The following is a 19,423-nucleotide window of genomic DNA, read 5'->3' as shown; positions in this document are numbered from 1 at the left end:
TAGGGAGGGCCACTTCTGGAATGTTTTTGCAAGCATGTAATCTCAATCTCATCATGAGAAAACCTCATGTGAGAAACCCACATTGAAAGATAGCCTACATGGTTCCTCAAAAGACTAAACATAGAGCTCCCCTATGACCCAGCAATTCCACTACTTAGCATTTACCCAATCGTCCAAATACAAGGACATACTAAACTCACCAGCACAATGTTCATTGCAGCACTATTTCCCATAGCAAAGATATGGAACCAACCCAGATGCCCCTCAGTAGATGAATGAATCAAGAAGATGTGCTATTTATACACAATGGAACTCTATGCTACTGTCAGAAAGAATGACATTGCCCCATTTGTAAGGAAATGGAAAGACTTGGAAAAAATCATATTAAGTGAAGTAAGCCAGACCCAAAGGAATATAGGCTCAATGGTTTTCCTTATTTGTAATAATTAGTACATAACTTGGACTCTCCTAGCAGAGGATTATAATAGCTCAAAACCTAGATACATAAAACTATATAGGATGAGGCTAAATGAAAGGACCTCCAGGATATGGAAACAAGAGCTATATAATGAGTGAATGTTTTTCTTAATGTACATTATTTCTCATCTCTTTTGTTATCCCTTGGTTATTCTCATATTGTAAAAGTATCTTATCTTGTTATCTGGTATATTGTACATATGTTCATTTATTTGAAAGAATAGGAAAGGGATAGGGAAAAACAAGATGAGGGGAGGGAGTGGAGGGAGGAAAATGGGGACAAAAACATGAGAAGGGGTATCAATGTGTGTGAAGTAATGTGCCTTCTATCTGACAAATATAACTGTAACCCTCTATCAATTACAATAATAAAAAAGAAAGCCTACAGAATAACTGATGAATATGGGTCCAAACTGTGTCTAGTACCCAAGTACTAAGAAAGACATCAGAAATAAATGTAATGTGGTATCCTAAAATGATTTAATTTCAGAATAATAGTATTAATGGAAAACTCTGGAGCCTACATCAAGTGTGTAGTTTGGCTCATAGTTTTAAACCATTGTTTCTGGGATAGTGAAAATGGAAGATTTTAACAGGAGAAGTAGAAGCAGAAGACACACCATAGCACACCCCACTATCTCCGTAAATTTTCTGTGAATCTAAAGTTGTTGAAGAAAACTTCTATTTGCATCATGTTTGGATTATATCATAAAGTCCATAACCAAGTATTGCTATAATTAATGAACATATCCATAGCATTAATGGTATGTCCTTTTTAATAATTAAGAAAACAATGATCAGTTTGTCAATATTCAAAGAGCAGGTTTTTTTTGTCTGAACCTACAGGAAGCTTTGGGACATTCTGCCATATTTCTAGGAGTTAGCACAGGGTGGAAAGGTAGAGACAACTCTTAGAAAATTGGTATGGTGAGCAAACACTTGTGTTTATTCTTCAGCTTGACAGCACTCGTTGGGAGATTACTGTTCTAACTTGAGTTCAAGTTGATTCTGTTGTTTTGTTTAGTTTTGGATTTTTTTGAGTAACTCTATACAGCCAATGTATTTTTGTCCAGAACCATTATTTGTATCTCAGCCTTTCCACCTATAGACTACTTTTGCTGTAATAATTTAGACTGACTGTACTTTAACATATGTTAACTGGTTTAGCAGTAGATGGGTATGAAAATAAACTAATAAAAATTATTGGAAAAATGCGCTCGATTATATTTTAATCAAGCAGCAGGTAAACAGCACTTAAACAATATCTAATTAAATTTTCTAATGTGGCATTGTTCAGCTTTATAGGCAATTAACATTTACATGATGTATGTGGTAGTTAGGGAAAGTTGGATTGGGTGTCTGTGTGTGATGAAGGTACCAGTATCAGGGCCTGAACTGGTTAAGGGTAATATTTGTATCTGTATACCAGTATTTCTTTCAAGGATAGCCTGCAGTAGTGACTTAATTTGTAAAATATAAATATTCAAACAAAAATTGTATAAATACTCTGTATTCACCTCTGTGAGCCGTTCTCTCAAACAGAATATTCTCAGGCACGGAGTACTTGAGTTAATAATTCTATTTGTATATTTAATTGTCCCAAGTATAAACAGTGATACTCTATGAAACAGAAATAGGATGAGATTTGACAGATCAAACTGTACTATTATCTGGATAACAGTACAGGAAGCCTTTTGTAGCAAGGAAAAGAGAAGGGATGGTAAATGCTCTGTGTACTCCTAGGACTGAATACCATCCAACATGCTACATAATTCCCATTGTTGCAAAGAGGCATTTTAATATTCCAGGGAAACCTAGTAGAAACCATGACTACAGGAGCACTTGGTTGAAGGCATCCTGCTACATTTTTAGCCGTTGTCTGAAACTAGATGACATGTTAGGCAAATGAAAATCATGACAAAGGTGGTATAGACATGGCACATGAGACACAACTAAATTAGATTGGGATTTACTAAATTCTGGGAAGTTTTGATGAAGTTGTAATATGTAAAAGACGTGAAGATGGATGAGTAGATAGCACTGTAAGACCTACTAGTAACATCAGAATATAGATGGTAAGGGAAGAAAGGAATACAAATAATTACCTAAACTGCAAGGCCTTGGGTTCAATCCCCAGAACTGCACACAAAAAGAATACAGAAAATCCTAAATGGAAACAATTGAGAAAGGTTTGCAGAGAAGCTAACAAAAAATAAACAAAGAATTAATTTGGAAGCTACATTGTGTCAGTGAATTTCCTTTGGTTATTAAAATTATATGATATGTTATATCTTAATCTTTATAAGTTAGCAAAATAGCCTTTAATCCATTCATGTATTACTGCTTGCAGAATGTTATTTGTTTTACAGCAATTGATATAGTGAAAGAATCTAAGAGCATTTTCTGTATCTATGAACATGTTTAACCTGTGCTATGGCCTTTCAATACTTTGAAGACCTTTATTCATCAAATGCTTTGTAACACTTAAGTAAATGTTAATAGACATTATGTTACTTCTCTGAATATAGCAATTGTCAATTTGTTCCTGATGAATAGCAGACCATGCTGATAATGTAAAAATTCCAGTTTTTTTGCCACAGGAGTCCCCTTAAGCAGGCGCCAGGCACAAGTAGCCACAGCCCCCACCCCGCCCCGCCCCCGCTTCCGCCCCTCCCCCGCGGAGGGCGCAAGGGGCGTGGCCCGGGGAAGGGCGTGGTTTGGGAGTCGCAGAGTCGGGAGCCCGGGAATTCCCTCCTCCTGAAGTCAGGCATCCGGGGCCGGCTCCGCAGTCGTCGCTGCAGCCTGCCGCCCCGCGCCCCACGCCTCGCGCCCCCACGCCTAGGAGGTGGTCCGGGTGGACGGGGAGAGCGGGAGGGCCTCGGCAGGCGTCTGCTCCGCCCGCCGCCCCCTCTCCATCCGGGCAGAGCCGCCGCAACCCGTGCGAGCGCGGCCGGAGGGCAGGTAAGGACCCTGCATGGCCCCGCGGGCGGGGACTGCCAACCCTGCTCCGGGCGGCGCTGGGCCCAGGCGCCCTGCTCCAGGAAGGCGACTCCGCCGTCGCCGCTCTCCACCGGCCCGGAGTCAGGAAGTTGGGGAGAAACTTCTCCCCTCCCCCGGCCCGGCGGGCGTGTGTTTTCTGCCCGGGCTACCTGCTCACCGCAGCCGCGGTCCCCGCCCCACCCCGGGCTTCCTGGTCCCTGCCCCCTTCCTCCTGGGTGTCGTATGCTCACCCCGCCCCCGACGAGGTGTGCGTGTTGGTGGGGAAGGGAGGTTGGGTGGGAAATGTGTGTGTAAGTGGGGAGGGGGTTGAACCTTCATTCGGATCCCCGAGCCCGATGAGGGGTCGCGGGGAGTGGCTCCTTTCTGCCCTGGAGAGTGGACAGAGGTCCGCGGGCCGCCGGGCTCAGGGGGCCGCTGAGCCGGGCTGGGAGGACCTGAGCGGGGATGGAGGGGAGCTCCGGGCGGCTCCTGGCGGCCCCGGGTTTGATAGAAAACAGCAACCTGTGTAGTTTTCCTTTGTTTTGCCTGGGGGGTGGGGAGATCCACCCTTAGGCGGCCACTCATGCGGCACCGGGCCGCTCTGCCTCCTCCCCTTGCGTTCGGTTTCGGTCCACATGGGCTCAAGGAAATTTTGTTTTAAAAGTGTGTGTGTGTGTGTGTGTGTGTGTGTGTGTGTGTGTGTGTGTGTGTGTGTGTTCTTCTTGGTAATTGCTTCCAGCTTTTGCTTTATTGGGCAGAGTTGTTTTAAGGAGCTCCTGGAAAATCCTGTCTGGTTTGGAGGGATTGCTTTAGTTTTTGTTTTGTGTATGTGCGAACCCTGCCATATCAACATTTAGTTTTATCAGAATTTTTAGACACTAGCTGAACGTAAGTGAAAAATTGATATGTTTGTTGAGGACACAGAGGGTCCTAAATTTAGAAAAAAAATAAAACCCCAACCAATTGCTTTTGGTCGCAATCTTAAACACAAGACTGTTCATATACATGTTTCAAGGATAAAAGATGAAAGGGCTCCTAAAATATGTACTTAGTTATAACTACCGTAATGTTATAATAGCTTTAATTTTCCAGTTAGTTTTGCTGCCTTCATTAACCACACAATTGACCCCTTTCTGTTTGACCGAAAGTGAAATTACAGCTTTTATCTATCTTCCTGGGATAGGTGGAATTTGTCTTATGGTTAGAGTATATATAATATTAATACATTGTTGGGGGAAAATGTCTAGTTCAGGAATCCTGAAACTGAAAAAAAAGCAGTGTTTATATAAATGAATTTGTATCTTATTATATGTAGTAGTAAAAGAATAAATATACTAAAAGAAAAGCAGTGACTGAATAAGATACTTATTACCAATCCAACTTGTTTATTCATGGTTCATTTTCGTGGATCTTAAGTTATACATACTTTTTATATGAGTAATTTTTTTCCTTAAAAATATAATTAGCTCTTACGTTGGGCACTGGTGGTGTAAGCCTTTGGTCCTAGCTAGTCAGAAGGATGAGACCTGAGGATCAGAGTTCAAAGCCAGCCAAGGCAGGAAATTCTGAGCAGACTCTTATCTCCAGTTAACCAGTAAAAGCAAGAAGTGGAGGCATGGTTCAAAAGGTAGAACACTAGTCTTGAGTGAAAAAGCCAAGTGAGACCTTGCCCTGAATTCAAGCCCTAGCAAAAAAAAAAAAAAAAAAAAAAAAAAAAAAAAAAACCCACACATATATATTTAGGTCTTAATCTAGTCAATCAGTTCCGTGGACATCCCTTATTAGTCCAGTTAAGAAAGAAGCCTAGTAAAACATTTTGAAAAGCATTGTTAAGATTTGCTGTCTAGGAATATACATCTGTCTGTTAAGAGATACAATTTCAATGAAATTATGCCTTTATAAGTTAAATATTTGCTGTCTTGGAATGCAAACTTGGGTGGCAAGACTACATTAAGAAAAAAAAGTCTGCAGGAAACTTATTTCATTAAAAGATAGGTTAGGAAGGAGAAGGCTGTGATTGCTATTTTGTTTCTGAAGTGGCAGGGTGTTTTTGTTTTTCCACCGTTTGTTTTTTAACCTAGTTGTGGTCCAGTGGAGTTGGCCTTTGTGTAATGCATTAAGCCGAATACCTCTTATGTGTGCTTTTCTGTATCTGGGCTTTATTTTAGGTGGAAGTTTTCTTTAAAGAATGTGTGTAATGTATATAAGATACTTGGATTAAGAACTAAGTGTTTGGTGATTGGATTTAGAACTTTGGTGGGGCTTTACTTTGCCTTAGGGGTAGACTTTAAAAAAATGGTAATGTATTGAGGGGTTACAGTTACGCCCGGCAGGTAGTGGGTATATTACTTTTTGAATTTTGATACCTCTTCTCATGCTTTTCTCCCTCTTTTGCTCCCCAACCCCCTCCAAGTCATCTTCTTTTCCCCCCTTTCTTCCCTATTTCAAATAAATGCATACAGTAACAACAGGTAGGGTTAGGTTTATTTAATCTTAATTTTTATATACCATTTAGTGTGTATAATTGCCTTGAAAATGCTATATATTCACTTCCAAATGTATAATAATTAGAGAATTTCAGAAAAGATATTTGCAATAAAGTTCTTTTAGGATGATAATTCTTTGACTATTTTGAGAGTAGACACTAGGTTTACTTACTTTAAATGTAAGTGAAAAATAAATACTGTTGTGTTGTCAAATACCCTGTTTTTCAGAAAACTGGTCAATATATCAACACGGCATTTTGGCATCACGGGAGTAATTTTTTTTTACGTTTGTCCATTTTTAGTTTTCTAGAGCAGAATGCTTTTAGACCAATAAATCCAGCCTTACATTTGACATTTGACATTGATTGTTAGGAAATTCTGTGAAAAATAAGTTGTCATTACTTAAATTTTATGAAAGTGTATATCAGCGCAAGGAAGATATACATCTTCCTTCAAGGGATATGTTTCAGAAGGAAGCAAATGACTGTATGGTGTTAGAGTTTCAGAAATGCAGATGGAAAGACTTAGAAAAAATCATATTAAGTGAAGTAAGCTAGACTCAAAGGAACTTAGGCTCAATGGTTTCCCTTATTCGTCATAATCAGTAGAAACCTTGGGCTCTACTAGCAATAGAGCAAAATCTTGATACATAAGGCCATATAATGTGAAGCTAATTGAAAGGACCTCCAGGATATTGAAACAAAAGCCATATAATGAATGATTGTTGTCTGTTTCTTTCTTTTTTCATATTTTTATTACAATTAATAGCAGGGTTACGTCCTAATTAGCTAGGATTATAGGTGTGAGCCTCTGTGCCCAGCAAGTCCAGTTTTATTTTTTTTAATATTGATCTTTTACTCAGTGGCAAGGCATATGCATATGCATATATTCCTTTTTTGTGGGTCATGGGTTCCTCAGCTTTTCAGCTCTGTCACTTTGAGCCACAGAACCACTCCTAGTTTTCTGGTAGTTAATTGGAGATAAGAATCTCATGGACTTTTTTGCTGGGCTGGCTTTGAACCACAATCCTAGCTCTCAGCCAGTACCCAGCAACATAAAGATTTTGAGCCAGGCACCAGAAACTCATGCCTGTGATCCTAGCTACTCCAGAGGCTGAGATCTGAGGATCACAGTTTGAAGCCAGTAGTGGCAGCAAAGGGTCAGAAGTGGAGCTAATAGTCAAGTAGTAGGATGTTAGCCTAGACTGGAAAAAGGGAATGCATAACATTTAGACTCTACATTCAAGCCCCAGTACCGTGAAAAAAAAAGACAATCTTGTATTTCAAGTTATCTGCTTTTTGGACTTTAGTTAACTAAGCTGATTTAAACATCTAGAAAAGTTCTATTAGTGAAGAAACTAATTCTCGGCAATAATACTAATTGCATCCAAAGGAAAAATCATGAGAAAATATATGTTTATTTATTATGAATTAGATACTTTCATTCTTTACCTATAGCCATTGGAATGTCTTAAGTTAAAAGACTGAGATTAGCCAAAGACACCTAAGGCTAGTGTTGTAGACTCTGGGTTAGAAATGCAAAGTACTTATTTTTCCTTTTAATTATTACACAAGTATTTTATTAAAATCTTAGAAGAGATTAATAGAAATGAATATAAAGGAAAAAAATCTAAAATACAAATTGTCACCATCCAAACAATTAGGCACTAACTCATATCCTTCTTTAACCATATGGTTTCCTGATGCCTTTGAATTTTAATATGTTCAGCTGATTCCTTCCTATATACAAATACATATGATTTATACTCATTATCTATCTATCTATCTATCTATCTATCTATCTATCTATCTATCTATCATCTATCTATTATCTGGACTCTTTCTTTGCTTTTTTTCTCAATGACTCACTTTTTTATCAATGAAATAAGCATCCTAAGTATGATTCTGTACACAGGAAAATATGTCTGGACATGTTTGGATTACTGGTCAGTGCCCTCCACATCCTAAAAAGATATACTGGATATAGAGGGCATATATGAGCCCCTGTATTCATGTGCTTTTGTTTCACATATATACTTCTCACATTTTCCTGTTCCACTCCTTCTAAAAGAGGAAGTTCAAGCATCTCGTCAGAATGTGATTCCCACATCTTCCCACAGCTTATTGTTCATCCCATTATTCTGCAGACTCCTTGCTTTGTTCTTTTAAAGAAGGGTGCTGCTCAATCCTCTGAGGCTGCAGATCTAACAACACGAAGTCCAGTAAAGGCACAAGTTCTAGGTAAGAAGTCCAATTTAATTCTAAAAATTTATTTGACAAATTTTCTTTGTAACGTATTGGCTGCCATGTTTCATAATCAATAAAAATGATAGCTAACAAAGGTAAATTTAAAAGGTGGATCCAAGGAACAATTACAATGGCATACTTCATTTTTTTTTTCCCCGTACTGGGACTTGAGCTCAGAGCCTGAGCGCTGTCATTGGGCTTTGTCAAGGCTAGAGCTCTACTATTTGAGCCACAGCACCACTTCTGGATTTTCCTATGTATGTGGCAACAAGGAATCAAACCTGGGTCTTTGTGCATGCTAGGCAAGCACTCTACCACTAGGTCAAACTCCTGGTCCCCCTTTTTCCTTATAGGCCAAAAGTCACTTTGTAAATTGACCAATTTTTTATCATCAAGTTCTTTGAATAGGTTCATTAGAGTATGCCACAGAATTGGATTCCATAATGAGTTTCAATTTAATGTGTTCTGATACAATAGGAATGTCATGGGATCACTTACAGGGGAGAAGAAGTGATAAGCTCACTTAGACAAGAGACTAGATTTAGGAAAATAAGGTATGGATATAGAAATGGCAATGAGCAGATGAAGAACTTTGTTGGAAAAGGAAAGACACAGTGGACAATTATGAGAAAATATCAATTCACTTTCTAGAACAGCATCTTTTTTAAGAAATATAATAAATCACTCTCTCAGAAATGATGCTTAAAGTTGCGAGAGCTATTATTAATGGAGAGTCTGATCTGAAACACAATCCTAAAGGTGCATGGTCACAAGGCCGTTCCTCCCTGGTCTTGTCAGAGAAAGTGACACAGTAGGAACCACCTTGCCACTAGGGAAGTGAAAACCATCTAAGGAAATATTGTTCATTCTGAAAGTTTTAGATGCCGTGCAAATTTGATAAAGAAGTAAACTTCACTTCAAAGAATGCCCGATTTGGGCAAGTAGGGAAAAAAGGCATCTTTAATGAGTGTTACAAATAGTAGATTAAGTCACAAAAGAGGAAAACTGATTGCCAAATAAGAGAAGAAATAGTTCTTGAAAACACTTGCTGTTGAGGTGAAAACAATTGGAATGAGCTGCTGATAGGTTACTTAAATGAGGCAGATAAGAATAGGGTGATTGTGGTTCTTAATGTACAGTTATTTCTTTTTTCTTTTTTCCCCTTCTGGTTAATCTCATGTAGTTACTGTATCTGGCTTTGTTACCTGGTATTTTATATATACATTTATTTGTATATTTGGGAGGGGTGCGTGGTGAGAAACGGGACAAACATGAGAAGGGTTATCAATGTGCAAGAAGTAATGTACCCATTACCTGACAAGTGTAAGTATAATCCCCTATACATTACCCTGACAATAAAATAAAAATAAAAATAAAAGAATATGCACTTTGAATTTGCTCTTTTTTATTATTTTTTTTACATTTTATTTTTAGCCTCTTGTGTTGGTTCACTTGTATCAAATAAATTAATCACAGAAATGTTTCCATGTCTTCCTCTCAGATGATATTCAGTATATATTCAATTGATGAAAATCTGGGTCATTAAAGTAATTCCTGAAGGGAGAAATAAAAGTATTTTGCTCAGGGTTACTTTGAACACTTCAGGATAACTTTTGTTATGTCTAATTTAAGAATAGACTTCTTTCTTTTACTATCATTTATCTGACTTCAGTAGATGACTGGTGAAAAATATGGTTTTCTCAGCAGGCCATGACTCTCAGTCTATTGCAGCAGAAGAGCAAGAGAGTTGTGAGGGCAGGGAACATAAACAGCCTTTGGTATGTTCATCATTTACATTCTATCTTCTCCTACAAGTGTATTTTATTTATTCAATAATATAACCAAAGGAATTTATTTACCTCACAGACTACTCTAAACAATCAATAGTTCAAAATAACAAGTGCTCTATAATTATTTTACTAAGTATGAATATTGAGACATTATTGCATCTGAAGGAGATGACTAACAAGGAAGGGTTTATAATATTACAGCACAAACAAATTTTTTTTTTTGCCAGTCCTGGGCTTGAGCTCAGGGCCTGAGCACTGTCCTTGGACTTTCTCAAGGCTAGAGCTCTACCACTTTAGCCTCAGCACCACTTCTGGCCTTTTCTCTATGTATGTGGTACCGAGGAATCGAACCCGGGTCTTTGTGCATGCTAGGCAAGCACTCTACCACTAGGACAAACTCCCGGCCCAGAATTTTTTACTTTAATGAATGGAATCAGAAAATATAACTAAAAATTTATAGATGGATTTAATGATAACTTAGCATATGTTGATATTGGGTAATCTGCCGTGATTATACACATATGAATGACGTAGAGATTACCAAGTTGAAGAAAACCATTAGCCAATGCATCCTACAGGAACTTAGGGCTTGGTTTTTTTATAGCACATTAAAAATTGTTATGTGTTAGACACTGAATCCATTTCCTTTTCTGAATAATTACCTTTGGAGAGATAGACAGGAAACAAACAGGATGAATATTTACATGAGAGAGAAGGAATCTGTCAGCAAAGAATTTTCATCTCTAGAATCCCTTCCAGTGAAGATGTTAAAAAGGATTTCATTTTCTTGCTTGCGGAAATGGAAGCCATTAGGAAGAAAATTCTATATTCAGACAATGGGTTCCCTAATATGACATTGTATCAGACAAATGAATATCTAGGATACATTATCCAGGGAGACAGAGCAGAGAATGCCTAGGTTCATCATTTTATACTTACAGTCATATATTGAGCAGTTGATAGTGAGATACTCATTATCCTGGCATCTACATTGTTACAATGAATAAGAAAGGAATGATGGCAGAAAGACAAGACACATTTTTCACATTTAAGAAATAGCTTCTTACCAGATACAGAGGCTGGGAATTGGAAGGTCCAGGTTCAAAGCCAACCCCCACAACAGTCTGGGAGACTCCTGGTCAACAATAAGTAGCCAAAAAGGAGGCAGGCAGTGTACCTCATGGGGTAGAGTCCCCGAGTGGTCTAGAAAGCTGAACAAGAGTAAGAGGGGCCCTCAGTGTAAAGGTTGGAACAAGCTGAATCTGAAAACCAAAGAAACAAAAACTGTCCTATTGCTTTCATTCTTAAAACTTATAACTTTTCCTCCTAGGGAAGAGTTGTATATTGTGATAAAACTTTCAGTATTTAAATGTAATGTAAAGAACAAAATTTCCATTGAGCTCTCTGTGATTTACTGCTTTCTTCTCACTGAAAGCTTTTCCTTAATATATAGGTTCTGTACTTCTGTCTTTGTGTATCTAGGACAATACTCTTCTTTTTTCTTTTGATGTTAATCCTGAGTTGTGATCTCAGGGCCCCTGCCCTGAGGGTATTTTTTTTGCTCCAGACTAGCAGTCTCCCACTTGAGCCAGGCTCTATTTCTGGACTTTAGTGGTTCATTGGAGAAAGAGTCTCACAGACTTTGCTGCCTAAGCTATTTCAAACTGCGATTCTTTGACCTCAGCCTCCTGAGTAGTTAGGATTACAGTTGTGAGCCATTAGAGCCCAGCCGACATTACCTTTTCTTTTGCTTAATTCAGTATTAGAATCTCTCTTTATTATACAAATATCATCTTTTGAGATGTAAGCTATTCTTCTCCTGGAAAGTGTTTTTATATTTAATTCTATCCCAGTGAAAATAGTAGTACTTTTAAAATTATGTATTTGATACCCTATCCTCCAAAGCTCATGGGATATGCACGATTGCTGTCTATGTTCTTGAGTTAGTTGCTTGCTGAAATACTCCCACCAGCCATAGTTCTGTGCATCTGCTGGGTTTTTCTATAGTCACACGCTTGAATGACATGATCAATGACCTGACGACAACCACAGCAGCAACAACAGTTGTTTCACATGCAAATCAGAAAGAAATAGGCACTGCAAATAACAGGGTCCTTTTTAATGAACGGTAGCATTTACCCTTAATATTGAAAAAGTAATTAAATCATAGCTAGTATTCATACTTAAAATAGTATCTTTTTATCTTTATCTTATATATTTGATTCTTGATTTTTCCTCTAACCTTACATGAAATGAGTTCATTTCAGAAGGATCTTTAGTGCAAATATAAAAAGATGAATAATTACCATATTTGTATATTCGATATATGGCATTAGAAGTATTTTCAGAAACACATACACATTTTGAAATACTGTTACTTACTTTATAGACCACAGACCAAATCAATGGAACAGGTGGCACTAATGTCTTCTCTAAGTCGTCTGAATCAGTCCCAGAAGAGTCTGCATTGCCTCATTATGAGCATTTCTCCATGCAAAGTAAACAACACAGAATGGAAGGTGAAGGTAGGGCCACTGAATACCTGTAAGGTCCTTTTTTAACCAGTCCTGGGACTTGAACCCCAGCTTGGGTACTGTCTCTGAGCTTCTTTTGCTCAAGGCTAGGACTCTACTACTTGAGCCCCAGCCCCATTACTCTTTTTCTGAGATGAGACCATTATGGAACTTCCTGCCTTGACTGGCCTTTAACCAAAATCCTCAGAACTCAGATAGCTTAGAATACAGTTGTTGTGAGTCACCGGCACCTGGCTTCTAAGGTCTTTTAGATTACTTACACTAGCACTGCTTATCACTGTTATACAATACCAATGTGTTATTATTGCATTAGTGTCACAAATATGCCTCAGTTTAAAGTAGAATGAGGGCTACACACTTTGCCATAGAGAGATGATTCCCACTGCATCGCTCTCAGTGGAAAATCCCTCCTGTGTCTTTTCACTGTGCTTCTCCTCCATGCTCTCCCATTCTCACAGAGGGTCACACCTACAATACTACAGGAACTTTAGGTACCTTTCACTTTCACCCCAACTTAGGAGACCCTAGTCAGCTCTGTAAATGCTAATCCCATATTTAGTGCCTACCAGATCTTTTCAAGCCTTGGTTCAAAAGCCAGCTACTGTTTCTCATTGCTACAGATTTCTCTAGATTTCTCATGTACCTTCCCATATCCATACAGGAGTATTCTTGCAGTAGAGCATTTAGTTTTCTTTTGATTTTTTAGGTGTTACTGATGCCTGATGAACTACACATGATATGAAATTTACAGTTTATTTTTTCACTATTGTATTCCATATATGTTTATTCATGGCCACTAAAGGAGCGAATAAACATCACTCACAAAATCTCTTCATGTTCCTTTATGTGACTTTATTGGGAGCTTTCCAAAAGCCAGGCAGGGTGACATGTATTTGTTTTGTTTTGTTTTTTGGCCAGTCCTGGGCTTGAGCTCAGGGCCTGAGCACTGTCCTTGGACTTTCTCAAGGCTAGAGCTCTACCACTTGAGCCTCAGCACCACTTCCAGCTTTTTTCTATGTATGTGGTACCAAGGAATTGAACCTGGGTCTTCATGCATGCAAGGCAAACACTCTACCACTAGGCCAAACTCCTGGCCGCGGCAACATGTATTTGTAATCCCAGTGCATCTCTGGCTAAGACTGGATTTAAAGTTTCAGACCAGCTGGAACTACATAGTGAGGCCCTGTGTCAAAACAAGTGGGGAGGAGGTGAGTGGCAGAAAGGAAAGATAAAAGTAAGGAAATTTCCAAAAGTTATGTAAATTCTCATTGCCATTAGCTATTAACATCAACATTACTGGTTTCCTTTTCTCTGTTTTTACAAGTACACTGTAATGTGACATTGGTTGTGAGTTTTAGCATTTTAGCTGGTCCCTGCCCTGCTGCATATCCAAGTCCTTTCATTGCATCACAGACGCATGCTGATGGTTGCTATCCTGCCAGGGCCAATTCTATTTGTGTATCATCTCTGGTGAATTGTCTTTCCACAGCTCATCCTGAAGAGTTCAGATCACCGTTACTCTAACAGCTTTCATTTTCGAGAGGATACATTTTTGGCTTTATTTTTTAAGCTCTTAATATGATCACTGTGTGTGTGTGTGTGTGTGTACACGTGTGTATGCACATGTGCAGAAAGTCTGGAAGTCTGAGGCTCAAATGCTTGGCATTTTGCTTTTGGTTGGTTCTGTACCACTCGAGTCTAGGCTCAACCCTCTGGGGGTTTGCTAACTAACTGAAGATAAGGGCCTCCTGTATTTATTTACTTGCCCACCCTGATCCTGTGAGCCTCCTGAGTATCTAGGATTATAGGGTTGAGCTTCAGCATCCAGATCTATCAGCATATGATTTCTTTCTTTTATTAAGTTCTCCCAAGTGCAGAATAAAATGTATCAGTTGGGACTACTGAGAAAACTACAGAGTAATCACGGTGGTTAATACATGATTAGTTATGCTCATCAACCTTCTGTATGATTTCTGTAATGTACAACTTGATTTCTTGAGCCCTATTTTTGGAAGCAAGTCACTTTCAGATAAAGTTGGTTCTTTCTGTCTTGGTTTCATAAATTGTTAAGATATTTCAGGACAAGATTTCTTGAGGGTTAATTCTGCCCTGTTGAAGCAAGGCCTTTCTGATGTCCTCTGTTCTATAAAGACATCAGTTCCTGGCAGTGTGTGAACAATAGGTAATTTTCTGTCATCTCTTCATGTGTTTTATTCCTCAATGCCAGGCCCCTTTCTGAACACACGTGATCCACTGCTCTGCTACATATGCAAGGGGGTCCTGTGTAGCTCTCCTGAATTCCCCTTGTTCCTCTCTGAACTCTCCAGTGCGCTGTCACGTGACACTCATCCTCCTCGCTTCCATCAGCCTGTTTTCCTCACCATTGCATCTTGGGAACCTGGAGTATGCACCACCTAGCTCTCTTCTTTCTGTGCCTTGGTCTGTACCCCTCTCACAGAAGGGCCTGGGTACTGGGCATATTTTCTTCACTGTCTCTCAAGGACACCCCTCTGCAATAGTTTAGCAGTGCATTCACTGACTCCATTCTCTCAAATATGTTGTCTTCAAAGTGCTTTAGTGTGGTTTGCTTGAATATTTTTGGATTGGCTTCAGGCAGAAGCATAGCTCAACACAGTTTACTCCATCTTAGGTAGAAACAGACTGCCATGAAGCATCAATAACTATTGTAGATTGGATAAATATCAGCTCATAGTCTCTCTTCCTGTCTCCTTTTTAGTGTTTAATTATCAAGGTAGCTATTTTCTTCTGGAAAGTACTCCTGTGCCTAATAAATTCCTAGAACAAGGAGAAAATGCATCTAGTTAATCGACAGTGGTCATTTTTCTGCCTTTCCACTGCCCTAGGCTCTAAGCTAACCCAGAACAGGGATGTAACCTGCAGAGCTTTGTACAGTGGTTTCATATGGGGTAGAGTGTCCAGAGTGAGAATGAGAGATTATGGGTACATCTGGTCCTTTATGTGCCCAAAGAATTTTTTCTGTTTTCTTTCAGGTCAGCTATTTCAGACCCAGGGTGCAATTCACTCATATAAAATATCTTCACAACTTAAAAAAAGACAGCGTAAAATACATATAAGAATATGTTTGGAAAATGTATTGAAATGCCAGGAAAAGGAGCGAGCAGAAAGCAAAGTATTATCACAGTTACAGTGTGAAGAAGAACAGGAAAGAGAATTTTGTCATTGGAGGTATGTATCTAGTTGTGTGGAAACATTTGAGCTCCATTTAAATACATACAGAAAAGAACTTTTGCTGTGACTGACTTCCCTCTCACTTTCTTCAGGGTTTTGTTTTGTGGTGCTTGATATTTTTTGATGAGTTATTTACCATTGATACATGAAGTAATTAAAGGAATATTTTTATTGCCAGTCCTGGGGCTTGAATTCAGAGCCTGGACACTGTCCTTGGGCTTTTTCCTCAAGGCTACCCTCTACCTCTCAAGCGACAGTACCACTTCTGGCTTTTCTATGTATATGGCTCTGAGGAATCAAACCCAGGTGTTCATGCATGCTAGGCAAGCACTCTACCACTAGGCCAAACTCCCTGCTCCAGGAACATTTCCTGAACCTCAATTTTAATGATGTAAACAAAGTAGAACAGACATCTCAGTATATTGCAAAAACTTTTTTTTCCAGTCCTGTAGCTTAAATTCGGCCTGGACATTGTCACTGAACTTTCTCAAGGCTAGCACTCAGCACCACTTCCAACATTTTTTCTGTGCATTTGGAACTGTGAAATCAAACCCAAGATTTCTTCCATGCTAGGCCACTTCCATACTCTACCTCTAGGCCACACTCCCAGGCTGCAAACTCTTTTTGAACCTTAATTTTTTTAATTAAAACTGATGCTGATGAAGAATATTCTTCATATAAGTAATTTTATATATTTCTAATTATTTACTTTCAATAAATGTTATGTGTAGCAAATATGTCTACCTGTGTAAAATATGAGTAGATAAAGACTTTGATCAATATTTCAAAAATACTCATAGAATGTTTCTATTCTTTCACAATTCCTTACAATATACAATTGTCATTTCTACTCAGTAAAATGTTTTTAAAAATTATATATTTATTTTTCTACAGCTGGTTCTGGGGATTAAATCCAGTGCTTCAACTGTGTTAGATTCTTCTGTTTCTCTGAGGCTGACAGGAGCAGTCACTTATTCTCACTCAACAACAATGAAAGAAAAAGTTGATTAGAAAGTAGTTCTTTGGGGTGGGCGGGAGTGTGACTTAGTGGTAGAGTACTTGTCTAGCATGCCGGAAGCCCTAGGTTTGATTCCTCGGTGCCATATATATAGAAAAACCAGAAGTGGTGCGGTCACTTGAGAGGTAGAGGGCTAGCCTTGAGGAAAAAGCCCAAGGACAGTGCCCAGGCCCTGAGTTCAAGCCCCAGGACTGGCAAAAAAAAGAATTCTTTAATTATTTTATCTACTATCCCTATTATATATGCATATCTAAAAATTAATCTATGCTAGAAAAGTTACTGTTTTATTTTAGTAACTATTGTATTATTTAAGTTTATCATTTAAGTTCTTCCTAGTATTCATACTGATATTAATCAGTGACACTGTTACATAAAGGAAACATGGAAGTGTGGTTGCAGATATTAGAAAACTTAGCTTGGCTTGGGGTTCTGGTACTGGGTAGATACATGTTGTGTGAAAATATCTTAAGGGGCTACCTTACACTGCAAGTCATTCTTTGAATTATCGGAAAGATTGTATAAAGGTAAAACTTTTTTGTAGAAAATGTATGCACATTTGTGCACATTAACCTTAAAACTTATTAGCTACATTGTATTATATTACCTAGTTTAGTTGAGAGAACATTAGGATTATATAAAAATGACTTTCATCTCTTATGAATAATATTAGAGTTTCATTTTCATATTTTATGCTAGTAAAAGTAGCTTCCTAAGTAACAGAATTATCTTTAATTGTTCCTTTTCTACTGTGGTAGCTTTTGGAAGAGATTTAAGTGACATACTACATAAGGCTAGAAAGGAAGGGATCATAAAAGTTTTATTATGGTAACATGTGAAGAGATATCGGCCAATGAGCTTTACATTTTCTAACAAAAGAAATTTTACAACTGTATTCATGTCTTAAGACTAGATGACAAGAAGACAAATGCACATTGCTCATCTGAACAAAACAAGGAAAGACAAGATAATAAAGAAGGCAATCAGCAACCTTGTGCATGTGATATGGAATTAGAGACTTTACGAAATGCCTTGATTCAGGTAAATAAATCTGCTACAGACATCCAATTGCTATGTTTATTTCATTTATTTCATTGCCAATATTATTTTTTGTATCCCTTTGATTTAGTATATTCAGCAGGCACCTGCAGAAGGAACTGCATAATTAGGCAATTTCATCACTGCAAAACCATCAGAAGGATGCACTTCCACACACTTAACACACCTGCTTCATCAGTAGACTTGCTATCCTGTGGGTCCACCTTTGTATGCCTGGCCTGTGTTTGACCAAAGCTCTGTATGTGATTTGTTATTGTTTCACTTAGGCAGGACACAGTGTGTCTCCTTCTAGAAATAATGATATTTAAAACAAATAATTGGGACTAATTCTTAACATCTAACATATGTTTAGTATATATTATCCCTTCCTTCTTTCCTTCCTTCTTTCCTTCTTTCTTTTTTTCTTTCTTTCCTTTTTCATCCTCTGCTCCCCTCTCCTTACTTTCCCTCCTTTCTTTTTTTCTTCTTCTTCCCTTCCTTTTCCCTTCTTTTTTTTTTTGCACTACTTCTGGCTTTCTTCTATGTATGTGGTACCGAGGAATCGAACCTAGGTCTTTGTGGATGCTAGGCAACCACTCTACCACTAGGCCAGACTCCTGGCCCCTCCCCTCTTTTTTTGAGCAACTGAAATTGAATTTAGAGTTCGAATTTGTCGGACAAGTACTCCACTGCTTCAGTCACATTACCAATCCTTTCTTTTGTTTTTTGCGTGATTGTCCTGAGGCTTGAACTCAAAGCCTATTCACTGTCCCTGATCTTTTTGCTCAAATCTAGCACTTTATCACTGAGCCACAGCTCCATCTCTGGTGAGGTGTGTGTGTGTGTGTGTGTGTGTGTGTGTGTGTGTGTGTGTGTGTGTGTGTGTGTGTGTTATTGGAGAGAAATATCTCACAGACTTCTATGCTATGGCTGGCTTTGAACTATAATCTTCAGGTTTCATCTACATGAATTGCTAAGATTGCAGGACGACCCACCAGTGCCTAGCTGCCAGTCCTTTATGTGATTTAGTTGCTTTTCTCTTGGTATCCATTTTGCACAGAGATGGCCACAGACTATGTTCCTTCTTATCCTTGCCTATCATGTACTGGGATCTCGAGTACATTCCAACATGCCTGGCTTGCTGGGTGATAAGGGAGACTCATCACATTCCCTCCTACACCTAATTCCAAAGTCTACCTCTTACATACCTAGTGTGAGCTCCTGTGGCAGACCCTCGTGTTCTATGTTCTTTCTTTCTTTTTTATTTTATTATCAGGGTGATGTATAGAGAGGTTGTGGTTTGATTTGTAAGGTAGTGAGTACATTACCTCTTGAACATTTTCCCTCTTCCCATGTTTTTCTCCCACTTCCCATACCTCCACCACATCCCAAGTTGTAAAGTTCATTTGCAACGTATTTTCTTGTGAATATTCCTTTTACACTGCTTCATCCTTTGGCCTTTGTCTCAGCATCTTGCTTTTCCCCTTTCCTTCCCTGATTCAAATAAATAAATAAATATATGTATAATACATCAGGTACCAAAGTCAGATACAGCAACAACAGGTGAAAAATAATAAGGGAAAAAAGAAAAAAATAGAACAATAAAAATAAAAAAGCAGAGTAAAGAAACAGCTTCACATAATACATT

At 38.5% G+C, this 19,423-nt stretch overlaps 1 protein-coding gene across 1 annotated transcript in view; it reads left to right on the top strand.

The window, feature by feature from the left end:
* The window catches only part of LOC150039056 (uncharacterized), a 341,232-nt gene that overhangs the window by 37,267 nt on the left and 284,542 nt on the right, over positions 1-19,423 (top strand). The window contains exons 2-6 of the mRNA XM_090328058.1: positions 8,089-8,182; positions 9,893-9,966; positions 12,368-12,503; positions 15,524-15,719; positions 17,646-17,778. Of these exons, the coding sequence (XP_090184184.1) occupies positions 12,470-12,503; positions 15,524-15,719; positions 17,646-17,778 (363 nt within the window). The 5' untranslated portion in view covers positions 8,089-8,182; positions 9,893-9,966; positions 12,368-12,469. The remainder of the gene's footprint in view (positions 1-8,088; positions 8,183-9,892; positions 9,967-12,367; positions 12,504-15,523; positions 15,720-17,645; positions 17,779-19,423) is intronic.

This window comes from Megascapheus bottae, unplaced genomic scaffold (assembly GCF_031878675.1).
Source record: "Megascapheus bottae isolate mThoBot1 unplaced genomic scaffold, mThoBot2.hap1 HAP1_SCAFFOLD_50, whole genome shotgun sequence".
Classification (NCBI taxonomy): Eukaryota; Metazoa; Chordata; class Mammalia; order Rodentia; family Geomyidae; genus Megascapheus; species Megascapheus bottae.
Note: the sequence above shows the minus strand (reverse complement) of the source record. Positions and strands in the feature narration are given on the sequence as shown.